A 19077-nucleotide genomic window follows, 5' to 3' on the forward strand; every position below is an offset into this window, starting at 1 on the left:
TATTGGAACCAAATTGGAACTAGTTGATCCGACTGTTTTGATGCCTAACCATTTCATTTGATGGCATCAAACTAGACAATTTCGTACATTACAACCAAAGACCCTCCAAATGCAAATTTATTAAATTAAATTAAAAAAATTATAAGTTAATATTCAACCCTAGGGCCCCACGTATGCTATGTAATTCATGGTAAAGTTAAATTCTTAGAGGTAAAGGGATGAAAATGAAGATAAAGGAGAATGTCACTTTTACACTATTAAATGTTTTGGGATATTTGAAAGTGGTTCCAACCTCATTGATATGGAAAACATAGAATTTTAGATCCTGCTCAAAATCCAACAGATTTAACAATTTTTAGGATTTCAGGATTGGGGGATTGCAACATTTCCACGGGATTTAATCAAGAGCAACAAGCCCTCAATGTACCTTGTTGTTAGTGGCATTAATTAAATTCCTGTCATGACCCTAGTTAAAATCTCAATTTGACATGTTAAGCTTTTTCTATCTTATTTTAATGCTTATAGTCTAATAATTATGATGAGGAATGATGATGATCCCAGTGTACGCAATGATTTTGATGACTTTTTTTTACACTAAAGGCCCTATTTGTTGATATATTTTTGGTTCAAATATGGATTGCACTCGATGTTATTTTGGTTATATGACCCTTACTTGCTATATATATATATATATATATATATGAATGAGAAACTTTGCATATTCGTGTACGATGGTTTGGATTTACATGAGTTTATTTATTTTTTCAATTTGAATATTTATGTATTTTTTAGTTAACTAGTTTCTTGGTCCAACTTGTTTCCATTTCTGATTTGATTCCCAGCTTTGGGGTCAACTAATTTGATGACTAGTTTAGTTCCGATAACATTGTTCAAAATCCAATTTGATTAGGTGGCTACTTTGAAGACCAACTCCAATTTTTAAAATTGTGGTTTGACTTTAGTGTAAAAAAACCTTTAAAACACTCTAGAAATGTTAACATTCAATTCTTTAATTCAATTTTCCATTAGTGTTGTGAAGCTCTTCCTTCACTCAAAAAACAATAATTAACAACTACTATGCATAACTTCTATCCATGTTCTTTCAGCATGACAAACTGAGATAGCTTAAAAATACTGACTCAATTAAATATGTAAGTTACTTCTATCATTCAAAAAGTAAAACATCGTAATATGATTACCGTTTATCAGTCATACTATAAGATTATCACGTAACAACCATACTCTTGAACAAAGATAATGAATGTCCCTATTAGTTATGGTATCTAAATGAACAACATTCAGTGACTCTCTCAATATGTTGTTTGATTTTTGAAGAAAATGTGTTGGATTGAGAAGCTCTCTAAGAATGGCTAGGTTTTTCATCCGCAAGGAATTTGATCATTGTTGAGTATAGTGGTTCTAAATACATACCACTCAGGTGGGAGTCCTCCAAGGGTGGTGAGAGTAAGTTCCTTGTCAAGAATGACTTCTCCAATCGAGAGTAGATCATTCTTGATTTCAGTAATCCTCAAGAAATAGGATTGAATGTCCTCGTCCTTGCCCTTCTTAATATCCTTCAACTTATTCTTGAGAAAGAGAATTTGATTAGCATAACTAACCTTGAACATGCCGACCAACCTGTCGTATATCTCCATGGAGGTCTTCAATTTGGAGATATAGACCACCAGATGCTTGTCAATGGAATCCCTGATAATCTTCTTCACTTTGACTTCAGCCTTATTGTACTTGGTCTTCGCAGCAACCGGTGCATTTGAAGGAGGCTCAGGAATTTTAGCCTGAACATAATCCATCACTTCCTTCTCTTCCAAGGTCAAATCAAGAGACATCTTCCATCCATTATAGTTAGATTTATCATGGAGCTTGTCTTCAGCCAGGAAGTAGGATGAGGAACCCATTGAGTCTTTTGTCCTTGTTCAACTGTCTTTGGCAATTTCTCTTTCACTCTTGCTTGGGCTTTGTCTTCACCTCATCTCTGATACCATGTTAATTTTAGGCAACAATGGTATGTTCTATGCTTTAGAGCAATTTTACTTCAATTTCTTTATGAGCCCAATATCAATTTCAGTTTAGCAATCACATAAACATGTAAGTAAAATGCAGATACAACATTCAACATAAACAGTAGAAGACAAGCCAAGACAAAAGAACACAAGATGTGGCACTAGCCAAAGACAAACCCCATTGTGGGGAAACCCTAGATCAATTCTTCTTTTAGTCTTCAATAGTTTAGCAGAGAGAGAGTACAATTTACACATCCAATATTTTATAACAACAACAAAAGAGCCCAAACCAGAAAAGTCAACACTGGTCAACAGGGCAGATTTGACCCTCAAAGATTTGGTCAACTTCAGTCAACTTTGGCCTCCAAACAACAAGATGAAATAGCCCTCAAAACAGTGAAATTCAGCTCAGTCAAAGTCTAATCAAACAGTGAACCTGCAGTCAGCCCTAACCACAGTTAACGTTGGTGAAACAGTCAACGGATTGCCTCGATTCCTGTGCCCAAGAATGGGGCCTACCCAATCAGAGATAACCCTCACAAAAGCGCAGTCAAACAGGCCAATGCTTGGTCAACACAGCCCAAAACAGCCTTCTGGAAATTCAGTCAAACCTAGTCAATGCTAAAACAGAAAATGTCCTTTTCCTTCACATGTGTGGAGAGAGGAGCTACCCAAAAATCTGTACCCAATCAGATGAGGAGAGAGAGAGATGTGTGTAGATGAGTGTGTCCAAATGAGGATGAGGCATCATGTATTTATAGGCTAATGTTGAGGATGAATAGACGTGAATGTTGGGCTTCTGAGCCTACATGAGTTTGTTGGCCGACCTTGTCAATTTGTCTATAATATAAATAAATTCATATCTTCATTTTTTACATGTCAAAATCGGATGATCTTTAGATCAATCCTACATCTCTCAAAGAGGAGGAATCCAAGAAAAATATCATCTATCATAAATAAGATGACCCATGTGGAGTTTGGCCCTACTTGCCAATTTTAACACAATAGGAATCCTTGACCTATGCCTAATAGTGGGTGCTACATGGTGTAACCTATCAGACTCTGTCAAACCTTGCATATGTATTCTAGATTTGGTTTCATATGTGATGTGAGCAATTTTCATTTTTCTGTGTTGGTTGTTTTGAGTCGATGCTTATCATGCTCGGTGTTGGATTCACATTAGTATATTAAATCCCCTTGGCTTGTCATAAGCACATTGATGCTAAGACCACTATGTTACATACAATATGTTGAAATATGTAACTAGGTTCGGTCTTCATAACATTACATGTACTCATGATTTTGTGTATTTGAAGTAAAAGAGAAAGAAAAATTATTATTATTATTTTGTAGCATGGGTTTCATGCTCTAGGTCAATTTATTTTTAGTTCAAGCACCCATTGTCTGCTTCTAGGGTTTTACCATAAAGTCAAAGGAGTTAAAAGAGTCATTATTATATAATAGACCCCATTGGGCAGCTTGTAACAAGTCAAAAGAATTTATTTGAGAAAAAAAATTGTCAAAAGTCCCTCCAAGACCATGTTGGCTTACAAGAGAAGAAATCGACCTCATAAAGGGTGAGTCGTCCTCCTTAGAATCCTATATATAAGAAGATACTCGACCTCAATTGACATATAATCCAAAAAAGTTTGATCAAACAAGAATAGAAGAAGAAAGATCAAGCAAAGAAGGAAGAACAAGCAAAGGGCTAGTCTCACTAAGGAGAAACGAAACTCTAAAATTTCGGTCACTCTCTCTCACACGTGCAAAGAAAGGTTAGGGTTTGATTGCAGCTACAATCCCTAATTACAAATCTTTAAGGAAGGCTGAAAAATCTGAAGAAAAAAATCAAGTTTAAAGTCTATTTCTCTAAAAGAATGAAGCAAGCCAAGCGAAGAAGTAAGGAGCCCTAAAATACCCTTCTTCTCCCACAGGTGCAAAGTTGAAGCAATTGCAAGACGGGCGAAAAGTTGCAAACCTAAAGCATTAGCCGAAATTCTGAAATAGAGGTTGAAATTTGAAGTTTGAATTTGTTCGACTAGTGTTGACTTTTGTGGAAAAGAAGCTCATCTAAAGAAGGGTTGACTTGGTCTTGGAGGGGTCTCAGTCTTAGGTTTAAAAGGACTCAAAATTCGTCATTTGAAGATTCTATGTTTAGAGAATAATTTCTTATGTATTTTCCTCTCTAGGAGAAGTTTTGGCCCTGGCGAGCAGCCTACATCTTGTGTCCATTTGTTCTATTGATCTTCATGTTTTTGGTAGTTGTTTGATGATAAGAAATCCATAATAATCAAGATCATAGTTTTAAAATTCGACCGATTCGAAACGGAAACGGCCGAGTTGATCCGTTTCATTGCCCAGAGATGTGACTTGGTGGAGGAAACGGTTCAGTAGGCCGAGTCATGGCTGACTCGGCCAACTCGGCCGTTTTCATATTGACTCGGCTGAGTCATAACCAGTGGCCTGTAACCCCATCAAAATAGCGATTTGACATTTTTTAATGAAATTTTGAAGTGTTTGTTGATTGGTTTGGACTCCAATGTGTTTTATGAATTAGTTAAATGTTATTTGGGGTCCATTTCCCCCTCCCAAACCCTATTTAACACACTCAAATGCTCTCTACTATTGATATGCTATTCAAATTTCATGGTAATGTTAAATTCTTAAAGTAAAAGTGACATTCTCCTTAATCTTCATTTTCATCCTTTTACTTAAATTTTTAACATTACCATGAAATAACTCAGGATGTTTGAGAGTGGTTTCGGCCTCATTGGATTTCATATGGAGAAAGTAGAATTTTAGATTTCATTCAAAATCCAACAGACTTATCAGTTTTTCAGGATTTCAGGATTGGAGGATTGCAATGTTTCCATTGAATTTTGTCATGTATTAGGGTATGGAACTCGTATTTAATCAAGAGCACCAATCCCTCTATGTACCTTAATGTTAGTGACATTGGTTGTCGAACTCCTCTGGGATTCGCTCCCAAACGAGGAGCTTCTGAAAATATCGCTCCCGCTCCCGTTTTCGCTCTCGCTCCCCACTTTCGCTCCTGCTCCCAACTTCCAAGTAACACTGAGCCAAATGATGTTGGAAACTCTAGCAGTAGCCAGTAGTACTGGTCACAGACTTTTGTTGTAGAGGCCATTTATAGCCTCCTTGGTTATGTGTTTTTGTTTTGATCTCTATATCATCATCGTGTATGTATTGGACAATGCATTGGGTGCCATTTTGATATAATGGATATATTCATGAGCCTACTTTGATGATATGTTGTCTTCTATCTATATTCTAATGTTGTGTGTTTGGAAACATGAATGAAAATCTTTAAAATTATGTGTTTTTATAAAAATAAATATTTAATGTATTTTTTACAACGACCGAGTCATTGAAATCAAGCCGGCCGAGTCGATAACGAGTCGGAGTCGGAGTCGAAGTCGACCCTCGGCCGAGTCGGAGTCGGAGTCGGAGTTTTAAAACATTGATCAAGATAAGAAGAAGCAAATTATAAGTACATCAAGTTAAAGTTAAAAGAACATCACAAACAGTTATCAAGTTTAGAGAAATCACACCTAATCTAGCTGCACTAGATTTCTCAACACAATAGTTCTCTAGCTATGTTGACAATTGTCACAATAATTGATCATTAATACAAGCATGTAGGTAAATAAAAACATCAATTTCCACTCACACCTATAGAAGTCATAAGAGTGAGTTGCACTAGACATAAATATTACATCATATTGAAAAATTCAAAAAATAATAAAATATAAAAATAAAAAAAACATAGTCCTATTCTTACTTGCTCATGGCCATGATCTCTTAATCACATCCACTGGATTTGAGGTATGTTCTTTCATTCTCAACATACAGGGATAGGCCTTTCCCTACATTTCCACTTGCATTATTGACCATCTATGCCATATTTAATGTGCCTTAGGTCCAATCTCATTAGGTTATGACATTAAACACTTCTTTATTGCAACTTTACATTTCAAAGTACTGCCTACACTTCATGGATTCCGTATAATAACACATTCTTTCCATTTCAGTATCCATATCAAAGACTTTGTAGGCCTGGAAATCCTCCTATAGACTTTGATGTCACAAAGTTGGGCCTCATTCTTCTCTCTCTTCATCCAACTTCTGGCCATATCTTGAGAAGGATCCTAAAAATATTTATATTGCTTTACAATTACATATGATTATTGTCGCAAATTCCTTGGTTCCTACTACTATGCTAATGTTTTCCCTTGCTTTGCTTATTGCCACCGAAGTGACACTTCACCTCTTGCCATTTTATATTACTTCTTCCTCCATTTGGTGACCTTACATTTATGAGAGTGATTTGAGTTGTGAGTATTGTTAAGAATATTTTAGAATATTTCGTGGAGGTTAAATCCCTGCCATCAACCTAATAATCATTGATAATTAAAACTAAATTCATAGAAAGCCTATTCCAAAATAGATAGTGTAATAATTATTAATAATTAAATTAAAATCCTTGAAGCTCTATTCTAAAATAAACACTAGAATTAAAAAAAAAAATTAATATATAATTAAATTTTATACTCTATATATAAAATAAAAATATTATATACATTATTATAACATTAACCTCTCAATTTGTTATATTATGGTTGATCGCATGCATTTTGTTGTTGATTGAATAGTCCAAATTTAGCTTTTAGAGAATCTTTCATTGTAAAGGAAGCTCTAGGCAAGGCAATCAATATCAACGCATCTTCAGTTTTCTTCTTTCCACTATCCATGCTTCTCTCTTTCTTTCTTTCATGTTTAGATCTCTAAGTAGTGTTCAAATAGATTTCCTCTTTAAATCAAATCTTTAGTACTCGTCTACTGCAGGTTTCCTTCTCATATCCAGAGTTGTGCAGGATAAGTAGCTAGATCATGATGGTACCTCCCTATGTCCTTTGATTATGAGTGATGAATTTACCAGAGTGTGTACTTGACTAAGCTATGATTAATAAAGACAGAAATTGTCCCACCTATTTGATTTATGGTGAATGATTGAAGAATGGCAATCCTGTTGTATGATTGCTCTCTTTCGTTTTTGGATACATATTTTGAAATATTTGTATCTGTAGCATCCTCTCTTTTGATTACTGATACTCTACATTTTTCTTTTTATTTATTCTTCTTTCCATTACCCAAGTGGACTAAAAGATTGACCACAATAAAATCTGATAGAATTGATATATTAATTCGCTGACAATAAGCATTTTATTTGCCAAGTATAAGACTAAAAGATTGACCACAATAAAATCTGATAGAATTGATATATTAATTCGCTGACAATAAGCATTTTATTTGCCAAGTATAAAACATTTATTGCAGACCTACAAACCCTAGTTATAGATATGAAATTTTACTTGCTGATTTGAGGGTTTAGTACATGGATTTCAAATATTCAAGATCTGATCCGCTAGAAATAGCCCCCTGGAGTTGGCAAGATCCAGCTCTTAAATGAGAGGGATTGTGTCTTTATTAGAGGCATGTTCCCCAATTTGATCATTTGGAAATCTTTGAGCCCTTTTGCTCAAAGGATCATTTCAAGTGCTAACATGATCAATTACATTTGACGATAGCAGAAGCAGAGGAAATTAATATTAAATTGGTCATTGTAGATGTATCATGTGATACATTTTTTCTAATTTTGTATTGTCGATTCGGTTTGAGTCTTGATTAGAAGGCTATCAACAATTAATGTGTGATGGATCATTTGACATCCACTACATCTTAATAAACCTTTTTCTTCATATTTTTGTTGCAATGTTATTAGTTGATGCTGTTTTCAGTTTATATTTTAAAAGTCAAAAAATTGGATAAAGTTTGTATTTTTTTCAAGTCTGCTGATATTTTTCCACTATTTTCCCTACTTTTTCCAATATTCCGAGTTTTTTACCTCTTTTGATAGATTGCTGACAATGATATTTCCACTGGGAGATAATGGCTAGTATGTAATTGGGAAACGGATTAAAAAATCTTCTTGAATCTGTGATATAAGCAATATGCTGTAAATTCATCACAGCATATATTCTTAGGGTTATAGAGATCTGGAATGCTCCAGAGCATTTAAAAAGTGTACCATGGAAGGGGAAAAAAATAAATGAAATATTGGTTTAAAAAAAAATTTAAAAATAGTAGTCATCAAACACAAAGAATAAATAGCAAAAAGAAAATTTGACAAATTGGAATACATTATAGTCAGTGAATGCAGGAGATCAAACATAAGTTTAGAGAAAGCAAATAAATTAAATCATCTTAGTTTACTCCAAACATCAAATTGTGTAAAAAAAAGCACCCACATATTTTATGCAATTGCCTTAGTTCAAATTACTACACCAAACCAAAACAAAGAAATTTATGGAAACTTACTTTTCTCTCACAGTCCTCGTGACCTGTGCATAGTGAGACACTGATTTTGGATCATCGGGATCAATGGTGATCTTTTGTTTCTGTAAAATCCCTAAAGCTGTTTCAAAGTTTTTCTTCTTTCCACTATCCATGCTTCTCTCTTCCTTTCTCCATGCTTCTCTCTTCCTTTCTTTCATGTTTAGATCTCTAAGTAGTGTTCCAATAGATTTCCTCTTTAAATCAAATCTTTAGTACTCGTCTACTGCAGGTTTCCTTCTCATATCCAGAGTTGTGCAGGATAAGTAGCTAGATCATGATGATATCTCCCTATGTCCTTTGATTATGAGTGATGAATTTATCAGAGTGTGTACTTGACTAAGCTATGATTAATAAAGACAGAAATTGTCCCACCTATTTGATTTATGGTGAATGATAGAAGAATGGCAATCCTGTTGTATGATTGCTCTCTTTCGTTTTTGGATACATATTTAAAATATTTGTATCTGTAGCATCCTCTCTTTTGATTACTGATACTCTACATGTTTCTCCATGTTTCTCTTTATTTCTTCTTCTTTCCATTGCCCAAGTGGACTAAAAGATTGACCACAATAAAATCTGATAGAATTGATATATTAATTAGCTGACAATAAGCATTTTATTTGCCAAGTATAAAGCATTTATTGCAGACCTACAAACCCTAGTTATAGATATGAAATTTTACTTGCTGATTTGAGGGTTTAGTACATGGATTTCAAATATTCAAGATCTGATCCGATAGAAATAGCCCCCTGGAGTTGGCAAGATCCAGCTCTTAAATGAGGGGGATTGTGTCTTTAGTAGAGGCACGTTCCCGAATTTGATCATTTGAAAATCTTTGAGCCTTTTTGCTCAAAGGATCACTTCAAGTGCTAACATGATCAATTACATTTGACGATAGCAGAAGCAGAGGAAATTAATATTAGATTGGTCATTGTAGATGTATCATGTGATACATTTTTTCTAATTTTGTATTGTCTATTCGGTTTGAGTCTTGATTAGAAGGCTATCAACAATTAATGTGTGATGGATCATTTGACATCCACTACATCTTAATAAACCTTTTTCTTCATATTTTTGTTGCAATATTATTCGTTGATGTCTGTTTTAAAGTTTATATTTAAAAAGTCAAAAAATTGGATAAAGTTTGTATTTTTTTCATGTCTGCTGATATTTTTCCAATATTTTCCCTACTTTTTCCAATATTCCGAGTTTTTGACCTCTTTTGATAGATTGCTGACAATGATATTTCCATTGGGAGATAGTGGCTAGTATGTAATTGGGAAACGGATTAAAAAGTCTTTTTGAATCTGTGATATAAGCAATATGCTGTAAATTCATCACAGCATATATTCTTAGGGTTATAGAGATCAGGAATGCTCCAGAGCATTTAAAAAGTGAACCATGGAAGGAGAAAAAATAAATGAAATATTGGTTTAACAAAAAGATTTAAAAATAGTAGTCATCAACACAAAGAATAAATAGCAAAAAGAAAATTTGACAAATTGGAATACATTATAGTCAGTGAATGCAGGAGCTCAAACATAAGTTTAGACAAAGCAAATAAATTAAATCATCTTAGTTTACTCCAAACATCAAATTGTGGAAAAGAAAAGCACCCATAAAATATCATCTTTGTTTACTCCAAACATCAAATTGTGGAAAAAAAAGCACCCACATATTTTATGCAATTGCCTTAGTTCAAATTACTACACCAAACCAAAACAAAGAAATTTATGGAAACTTACTTTTCTCTCACAGTCCTCGTGACCTGTGCATAGTGAGACACTGATTTTGGATCATCGGGATCAATGGTGATATTTTGCTTCTGTAAAATCCCTAAAGCTGTTTCAAAGTTTTTCTTCTTTCCACTATCCATGCTTCTCTCATCCTTTCTTTCATCTTTATATCTCTATGTAGTGTTCAAATAGATTTCCTCTTTAAATCGAATCTTTAGTACTCGTCTACTGCCGGTTTCCTTCTCATATCCAGAGATGTGCAGCATAAGTAGCTAGATCATGATGGTATCTCCCTATGTCCTTTGATTATGAGTGATGAATTTACCAGACTGTGTACTCGACTAAGCAATGATTAATAAAGACAGAAATTGTCCCACCTATTTGATTTATGGTGAATGATTGAAGAATGGCAATCCTGTTTTATGATTGCTCTCTTTCGTTTTTGGATACATATTTTGAAATATTTGTATCTGTAGCATCCTCCCTTTTGATTACTGATACTCTACATTCTTCTCTTTATTTCTTCTTCTTTCCATTGCCCAAGTGGACTAAAAGATTGACCACAATAAAATCTGATAGAATTGATATATTAATTCGCTGACAATAAGCATTTTATTTGCCAAGTATAAAGCATTTATTGTAGACCTACAAACCCTAGTTATAGATATGAAATTTTACTTGCTGATTTGAGGGTTTAGTACATGGATTTCAAATATTCAGGATCTGATCCGATAGAAATAGTCCCCTGGAGTTGGCAAGATCCAGCTCTAAAATGAGAGGGATTGTGTCTTTATTAGAGGCACGTTCCCCAATTTGATCATTTGGAAATCTTTGAGCCCTTTTGCTCAAAGGATATTTCAAGTGCTAACATGATCACATTTGACGATAGCAGAAACAGAGGAAATTAATATTAGATTGGTCATTGTAGATGTATCATGTGATACATTTTTTCTAATTTTGTATGGTTTATTCGGTTTGAGTCTTGATTAGAAGGCTATCAACAATTAATGTGTGATATATCATTTGACATCCACTACATCTTAATAAACCTTTTTCTTCATATTTTTGTTGCAATATTATTAGTTGATGCTGTTTTCAGTTTATATTTAAAAAGTCAAAAAATTGGATAAAATTTATATTTTTTTTCAAGTCTGCTGATATTTTTCCAATATTTTCCCTACTTTTTCCAATATTCCGAGTTTTTGAACTCTTTTGATAGATTGCTGACAATGATATTTCCATTGAGAGATAGTGGCTAGTATGTAATTGGGAAACGGATTAAAAAGTCTTTTTGAATCTGTGATATAAGCAACATGATGTGAATTCATCACAGCATATATTCTTAGGGTTCTAGAGATCAGGAATGCTCCGGAGCATTTAAAAAGTGTACCATGTAAGGAGAAAAAAATAAATGAAATATTGGTTTAACAAAAAGATTTAAAAATAGTAGTCATCAAACACAAACAAAGAAAATTTGACAAATTGGAATACATTATAGTCAGTGAAATGAGGAGCTGCAGGAGCTCAAACATAAGTTTAGAGAAATCAAATAAATTAAATCATCTTAGTTTACTCCAAACATCAAATTGTGGAAAAAAAAGCACCCATAAAATATCATCTTAGTTTACTCCAAACATCAAATTGTGGAAGAAAAAACACCCACATATTTTATGCAATTGCCTTAGTTCAAATTACTATACCAAACCAAAACAAAGAAATTTATGGAAACTTACTTTTCTCTCACAGTCCTCGTGACCTGTGCATAGTGAGACACTGATTTTGGATCATCGGGATCAATGGTGATCTTTTGCTTCTGTAAAATCCCTAAAGCTGTTTCAAAGTTTTTCTTCACTTCAAAAAATACATATTCTTCAAAAACTCTTCCTGCAATAAACACAACAATCAATATACACCATTAGATTGAAAACATTTTGGGATCAAATCCTATAAAGAGAGGATATCAATTAACAAAAGGCTGCTGATTATGTATGAAAACAACTTGCAAATCAGACATGAAAAGCATTTAAAATGTCAAAAATCTTTTAAAATTTCACTTTCAAAACACTAAAACTAGAGGTTTTCACTGAAGAATCCATAGGTTGTGAAAGTTAAATTGTTATGAAACCAGCTCACAAAAAGATAGAAAAGATAGATTAACGCCTTAGAATTCAGCCTCTTCGAGGGGGCAACCTCCTTTACATTACATAAATGAACAATTCTTGGATGATTCAAATGACAAAACCTCCTTTCTATATATAGGAGTCTAAGGGGTCACAATATAACCAAGCCGACCTAACAATAATAATATAAGGGCACAAAAATAACAATAGAGGGATTCTATGGGGCACAGTAATAAGTAATAACAATATGGGGACAATAGGGGCACAACAATATTAATAAGGGATACAACTACAATATTAATGGGGGCATCACTAGTATTATAGGGACCTAACATGCCCCTCTCCTTCAAAAAAGTGTTGTCCTCAACGCTTGAGTAGTTCTGGATGCTTCTGTATAAAATTCTCATCCTCCCATGTGGAATCTTCAGCGGATAAGTTCTTCCACTTGATGAGATACTCTGAAATGGATCGATTTCGTAGTTGTCGAGTTCTTGTTTCTATGACTACTTCCGGTTCCAATATAATTTTTCCTTCCTCATCAAGTTCTGGCAATATTGTTTGAACTGGGAGCTTGTCGCCTATAACCTTCTTACAAAATTTCAATATGATGCTTAGAGAAAAAGTCATGACGATTCTCCCCAGGTCACCTATTTGAAATGTAATTCAGGAGTCTGCAAAAAGACCAACTTCCTCAGATCATATCTCCACAAATATAGTGCAAAAAGCTCTGAAATTCGGACCCGAGGTTCAGTGCAATTTCGTCTCAAATGAGTTTTTTTTCCCGCTTCTGAAACGTTGCAGAAAAAAAAGTTATAGCGAAAATTCCACGATGACCTATTTGGAGCAGCGAAACCCTAGAATCCAAACCTTTGATACCAAATGTTATGAAACCAGCTCACAAAAAGATAGAAAAGATAGATTAACGCCTTAGAATTCAGCCTCTTCGAGGGGGCAACCTTCTTTACATTACATAAATGAACAATTCTTAGATGATTCAAATGACAAAACCTCCTTTTTATATATAGGAGTCTAAGGGGTCACAATATAACCAAACCGACCTAACAATAATAATATACGAGCACAAAATTAACAATAGAGGAATTCTATGGGGCACAGTAATAACAATATGGGGACAATAGGGGCACAACAATATTAATAAGGGATACAACTACAATATTAATGCAGGCATCACTAGTATTATAGGGACCTAACATAAATATTTATATTAAAGTTATAAACAAGTAAATAAGATCACTAAAAACAAGCACAAGGGGTTAGTTCAACCAGTTGTCACTAGTATTATTGGGCATTTGGCTATTTCCATCACCATGTGAGCACATGCCCGGCTCGAATCCAATGGGTGAGGCATAACAGTCTATGCTGACAAGTCACTACTAGGAATTCCATCTACAAATGTGGGGAGGCATCTCTTGGTTTTCCCCAAAAGGGTTTCCTTGAAAAAAAATAGATCACTTCCAATAGTGAAAAGTGAAAATAGAACCATTTGAAATTTTATCTAACAAATTCACAATCATCCCTTGAACTACAATTTCAAAAATGGCATTCATGGATTAAACTCAAAATTAATGGCAATCGCAGTTTAGGAATATTTAGCAACTTTACAGCATTTTGTGTTGAAAACTTTAAAGGAAAAACAAAAACTCAATGGAAGAAGCTACTACATGACAGAGACTTAGTCATTTGAATTTTATTTTCCAATAAAATTGAAACTAATTTGAAGTTGACACATTAAATTTCCAGGACTTAGCATGTACTTATGTCACAACTAATTAAGGCACTACACAACACAAACAAGACAACTTCAGTCCATTCCTTAACAAGGGAGATAGAATTCAATTATGAATTGGACCTTAATACACAATAAAATACAACACACTTTTTTACTCTTTTATGCAAAAGAGTCCTAAACTTCCGCCAAAATTTACTCATATCCTAAAACATATATCACAAACACTCATTACATAAAACACTCATTACATAAAGTGATCATGGATGGTAAAAGAGTTCATTGATTGATGGATGGTATAATAGTTATGGACAAATATGCACAAATATTGGACTTTCCACATCAATGAATTAAGTCGCTTGGAACAAATTCCTTAACGCAAATGTGCTAAAATAGAATAGACATGTCTATAGTATATTAATAATTTAGTCCCATTAACATGAAAACATATTCGTAGGGGATTTATCCATCTCCACACAATAAAACTTAGTGTTTAAAAATATAAAACTATCACCCTCCTCTCATTCAACAATGTGTATCACATTTTCCTATTTTACTTAATGAGCTCAAAGAAGGTGTCAATATAAGGTTCATCATATCTTTATAACCTTGCCAATGTACAAATACGTAAGCATTGAGTTTGAAAAACTATCTTTTGAACTCACCTGAATCTCCAAGCAACTAAACGGTTCCCCTGTGGTTATAGTAAAAAAAAAAAAAAATTATATCTACCTAAAATATCTTCTAAAAAGGGCAAGGATAAATGATTAAAAAATAAAAATAAACAAGAAGACGACCAAAGAATTCGAAGAAAGGAATTGGACCTCTGTTTACTACAACATAAAAAACTTGAGGACCCAAGCTAGAGAAACTTACAACAACATTTCTCTCCATCTTGTATGGTCATTGCAAACGAAAACTTGGACCCATTAAGCATGTTTATTGTTTTCTCTCTAAAAACAAAGTTGGAAGTTTGTTGAAAAAGTTGGCAGATGGCACAAAACTCATTTTGGATGTCAATAAAAATTGAGTATAAAAATATAAATGGAAATAAATAGTGTTATATGAAAAACCTAAATAAGTATGGAATGCGTAAAAAGGCATAATCATGGGAGAAAAGGCAGACTTTCAAAGGTTTCCCTACCTTCACTAAATAAATCATGCTTTGGGGAAATAAAATTGAGGAAGAATAGGAATGCAACAAGCCTTTTCATGCATTCTCAACTTGTATCTAAAGAAAATAGCAATACAAAGGGTTGCACCAATTACTCTCAAGTTCAAATTCATTAATCCTAGTTGCAACAATTGATCAAAGTCAATTAACTAAATATGATGACCAAATAGAGACATACAATATGGTTTGATTCATAGTTTTCAAAACCATCTCGGTCCAAAATCGAAACCAATCAAACCAACCAGTTGAATTGGGCACGATATTGAACATGTAATGTTCCAAACTTAAATAAATAGTGATATGCAAAGCAAAAACAATTTATAGCACAAAAATTTTAAACAGTCAGCAATTTTGCTGATAAAAACTTTGGAATTAAGAACCAGCTGAGCCATTTTATTAATCAATGGAGCAAGTATAATAGTATGGAGAAATTCACATTAGCTTGCCTCGTTGTCAAGTGTGACAGAACCCAGGTGATAATACAATGATCTCAAATGCTGGAAATGGTTGCTCCTCTAATGCTCTGCGCTACCCAGAAAACTTCACTGCTGCCTGGAAAGGGACTGCAAGAAACTCCTCCTCTGGTGCTCAGAAAATGATGAAACTTCAGCCACAAACTCCTTGGCCAAAACCCACAAAAACCCAGAAATGGTTTGGCCCAATTTGGACTTCCCAAAATCGACCCCCAAAGGCACTATTCAATCCCCAACAATTCTACACTGTCTGCTGCAAAGATACGGCTTAAAACCCCACCTCCGGTGCTCAGAAAATTATGAAACTTTATATTTGGGATCCTTGTCAAAAACCCAGAAAGGATTTTGGTTGGTTTAGACTTCTGAAATTCGACCCCCTTGGAGCCCAACCTCAACTGCAATTGCAAAACTCGGTCTGCTAGAAACTACCTATAAATCCTCCTGGAAATGCCCCCAAAGTGTTGGGTTGACCCTTGCTATCCAATCCCTGACTTCCCGGGTGAGCTCTTGGCCTAAGAAACCTGCTCCTAAGCTCCACAAAAAACTGTTGAGTGGCCTCTGCGTTGTCCCTTGGCCCAACAATTCGAACTGCTGGAATGCTGGCTCTGCTGGTTGTAAAACTCAGCAAGAATGTTGGTCTATTGCTGCTATCTCAACTCTCTAACTCTTCGGCAAACAATCTGATCTCTGTTGGCCTCTATCTCTCTCTGCGTATTCTTCGACTGCCCAAAAATACACACTCCCTACTATGCGTTGGTTGGTGGTGCTATGTCATTGCCCCGAAACTCCTGAAATCCTTGTAGAATTGCCTCTCTAGGGCAGGCACGGATGGTCCCCCAAAGTAGAGGTTGAATCTCCCACTTGAGAGATTTGTGGCTAAATAGTCAGTTGACTCAGCTAAACAGCAGAATGAACAGTCAAGTGATTTTGTTTGCAAGATGTATGAATCCATCCCAAAATGAGCGCTGCTCCCTTCTTATAACTCCTTGGGCCTCCCTTGCCTCATGTGGTCCCCTCCATCCACCTATTTGACTTTTCCTCCAAGCTATTCGAATGGGCCAATTCGAATTCCCATGTGGGTGGCCCCCACATTCCACTAGCAACCAAATTAAGTCGAATTGCCTCCTAAGTCCCTAAGTCGAAAATGATGGGTTCTCTTCCTTAGCCAAAATTGTGCAAAATTGTGTAGCAACACCCTATTACAAATGTGTTTGAAAAGGAACATGATAGTCCTCCCCTCCCAAATGTTGCTTGCCCTTAAGCAACCTCAAAGTTGAGTGCTCCAATATGTGCTCACCCTCCCAAGTGGCATCCTCATCCAGAAAGTTCTTCCAACGCTCCAAAAATCGATTGTCCTCAAGCAATGCCTAAACGAGCATCCTTTCTAACTGTTGCTCCCCACTGTCACTGCAACATGTGCCAGAATCCCAGATGTGCCACTGAATAGTTCCTGACCTCAGCACTATCCTGATATGGAAGAATCCTTCAATACCAAGATCCCAGGCCATCCTGTCCAACATGAAGCTCCCCTCACTCCACTCATTATCCTGCCCGGTGCAAGTACCAGAAGTCCCTTGCTCCATCAGGGACTCGCTAAAGCGCAATGGAAGATATGTATGATCTCCCCCTACAGTAGCCAGCGCATTCCTAAAGATTATTGAGCTGTGAAGAGTTGTGACGCCCCAGTTCCCTGCTAGTCCCAGAGTGGTGCCACCATGCTGACGTTGCGCTATTTTGACTATGTCATACTCCCCATCGTGCGTAGACAGTATCCTCCTCTCCAGGAACTCGATGGTGGAACACTGAAAGAGACGAGACACGTCCTGCCTAGGCATCTCCATGGCACCAAGGCCTACCCATCCAAATCTAAATCCGAACCTGTGCAACAATAGAGAATGTCTGCCTCCCCATATGATGAAACCCTCTATGAACCCCCATGTGTCATCCCAAGAGCAAACTATATCACTCTCTGCCACGACTTCGCTCATCACGAGTGATCTATCGATCAACTAAATCCCTACATCCCATAGGCAGACCTGTTGTGGCATAGCCCTGACAACTGATGGAATCCCTTTGGCCCTCATCTCTAGTCCATGTACGCCACTCGTATATAGGCTCCATATATCATGAACTAATCTGAGGCAAGCTAAATTGTTCGATGCCTGCCACTATGTAGTACTAATGACCACTGGAAACCATGTGTGCCAAATAGCTAACCCTTGAATGCAACCAATAGATGGGTTATTTGATACGCGCAATCAACTCAGTGTACACAGATCCATCCTGGTCCTGCCAACCATCGCCACTGGTTCGGCTACCTGACCTCTAGAGATTGTGTTGATACAATGTCAAGAACCCAGATAAATATTGGACAACTATCTCAGCTATACACGATATCCTCTACTCATGCATGTCTAGACATGCCCTGTGGAAAGAGTGAAACATGTCTCCTCTGTAACCATCTCCCCGGCATAGGATCAGTGATGAATGATATGCCATCCCTGTCGGTGATCACCTCATCCCTCGACCTGTGGCTGTCAACTCCCGCACCCGCTAAGAAGTCTCCCCTCTATCGCACCAAATGTCATCCAAATATATTGGGTGAGATCCTCGTCCCCTGTTGCTCGTGCCTAGAGTGTCAAAGGACAACCAGATTACCCATTCCTGTAAGTGACATAGAAGAGGGTTAGGAGTGTGAGTCCCCGCGAATACCATCAAGTATCGCTCATCTGTGTCCCCATCGATCCTGGGTGAACTACACCCAAAGGTATGCCTGGTATCTCCGTCCATGGGTGTCCCTGGAGGCAACACTCCAAGACCTCGTTGTGCAGCACCATACGCCTCTGCATACCACCGATCATCCCAGTACTCCTGGACATGCCACTGTACATCGCCAGCTACCCCTATACGCTGATGGATACCCTCGGTTGCAGCTATGCCATCCTGTATCGTCCTGCTTCCTACCTGTGTCACTGCACCTATCACTCCCCGCATGTACTCACTGCGATGTGAGGCACTCCCACTCTGCAACGCAGTCCAACACACTACAACACACCACCATGCATCTCCATGCGCACCTGTAGACCACTGCTCAACGCTAGATGCTCCCGCACATCCCTGGATATGATGGCCTAGACCTATGTCTCTACGTGTTAGGCCACACCCGATCAATATCATCACCTCCACCATCGCATCATTATCCCGCCGATGAATGGATCTTCCCTCCAAATCCTCCCTGAGGGATCCAAGAAGTGACTCTCCCTATGTGTCAGCAGTGATGCCACCACTGCTTCGCTCCTTTGCATCCTTTGTGCCCCGCACAAAAGTGAAGAACCCCCAGCTCCATGCAAGGCACCGTCTAGTGGCCTGCCCATGCCACCTCCTTCGAC

The 19077-nt window shown here is 36.5% G+C and overlaps 1 protein-coding gene across 15 annotated transcripts in view; it reads right to left on the reverse strand.

Moving 5' to 3' along the window:
- LOC149249088 (putative ATP synthase 24 kDa subunit, mitochondrial) overlaps window positions 1-19077 on the reverse strand; it is an 89347-nt gene that overhangs the window by 60258 nt on the left and 10012 nt on the right. For 6 of the 15 annotated variants that reach the window (XR_016266726.1, XR_016266729.1, XR_016266725.1 and 3 more), the window contains exon 1: window positions 8421-8556. The exons of 2 other annotated variants lie outside the window; for them this stretch is intronic. Coding sequence is in view for 1 of the 13 variants with exons in the window: in XM_089458632.1 (XP_089314758.1) it covers window positions 11908-12058 (151 nt within the window). In the remaining 12 variants the exon portion in view is untranslated. Of the gene's footprint in view, window positions 1-8420; window positions 8597-11907; window positions 12059-19077 lie in introns of those variants that run through there. 7 more of the 15 variants (XM_089458625.1, XM_089458626.1, XM_089458629.1 and 4 more) reach the window with 4 other exon arrangements.

Source organism: Pinus tabuliformis, chromosome 7 (assembly GCF_031772625.1).
Source record: "Pinus tabuliformis cultivar Carrire ecotype Pingquan chromosome 7, CPIR1, whole genome shotgun sequence".
NCBI lineage: Eukaryota > Viridiplantae > Streptophyta > Pinopsida > Pinales > Pinaceae > Pinus > Pinus tabuliformis.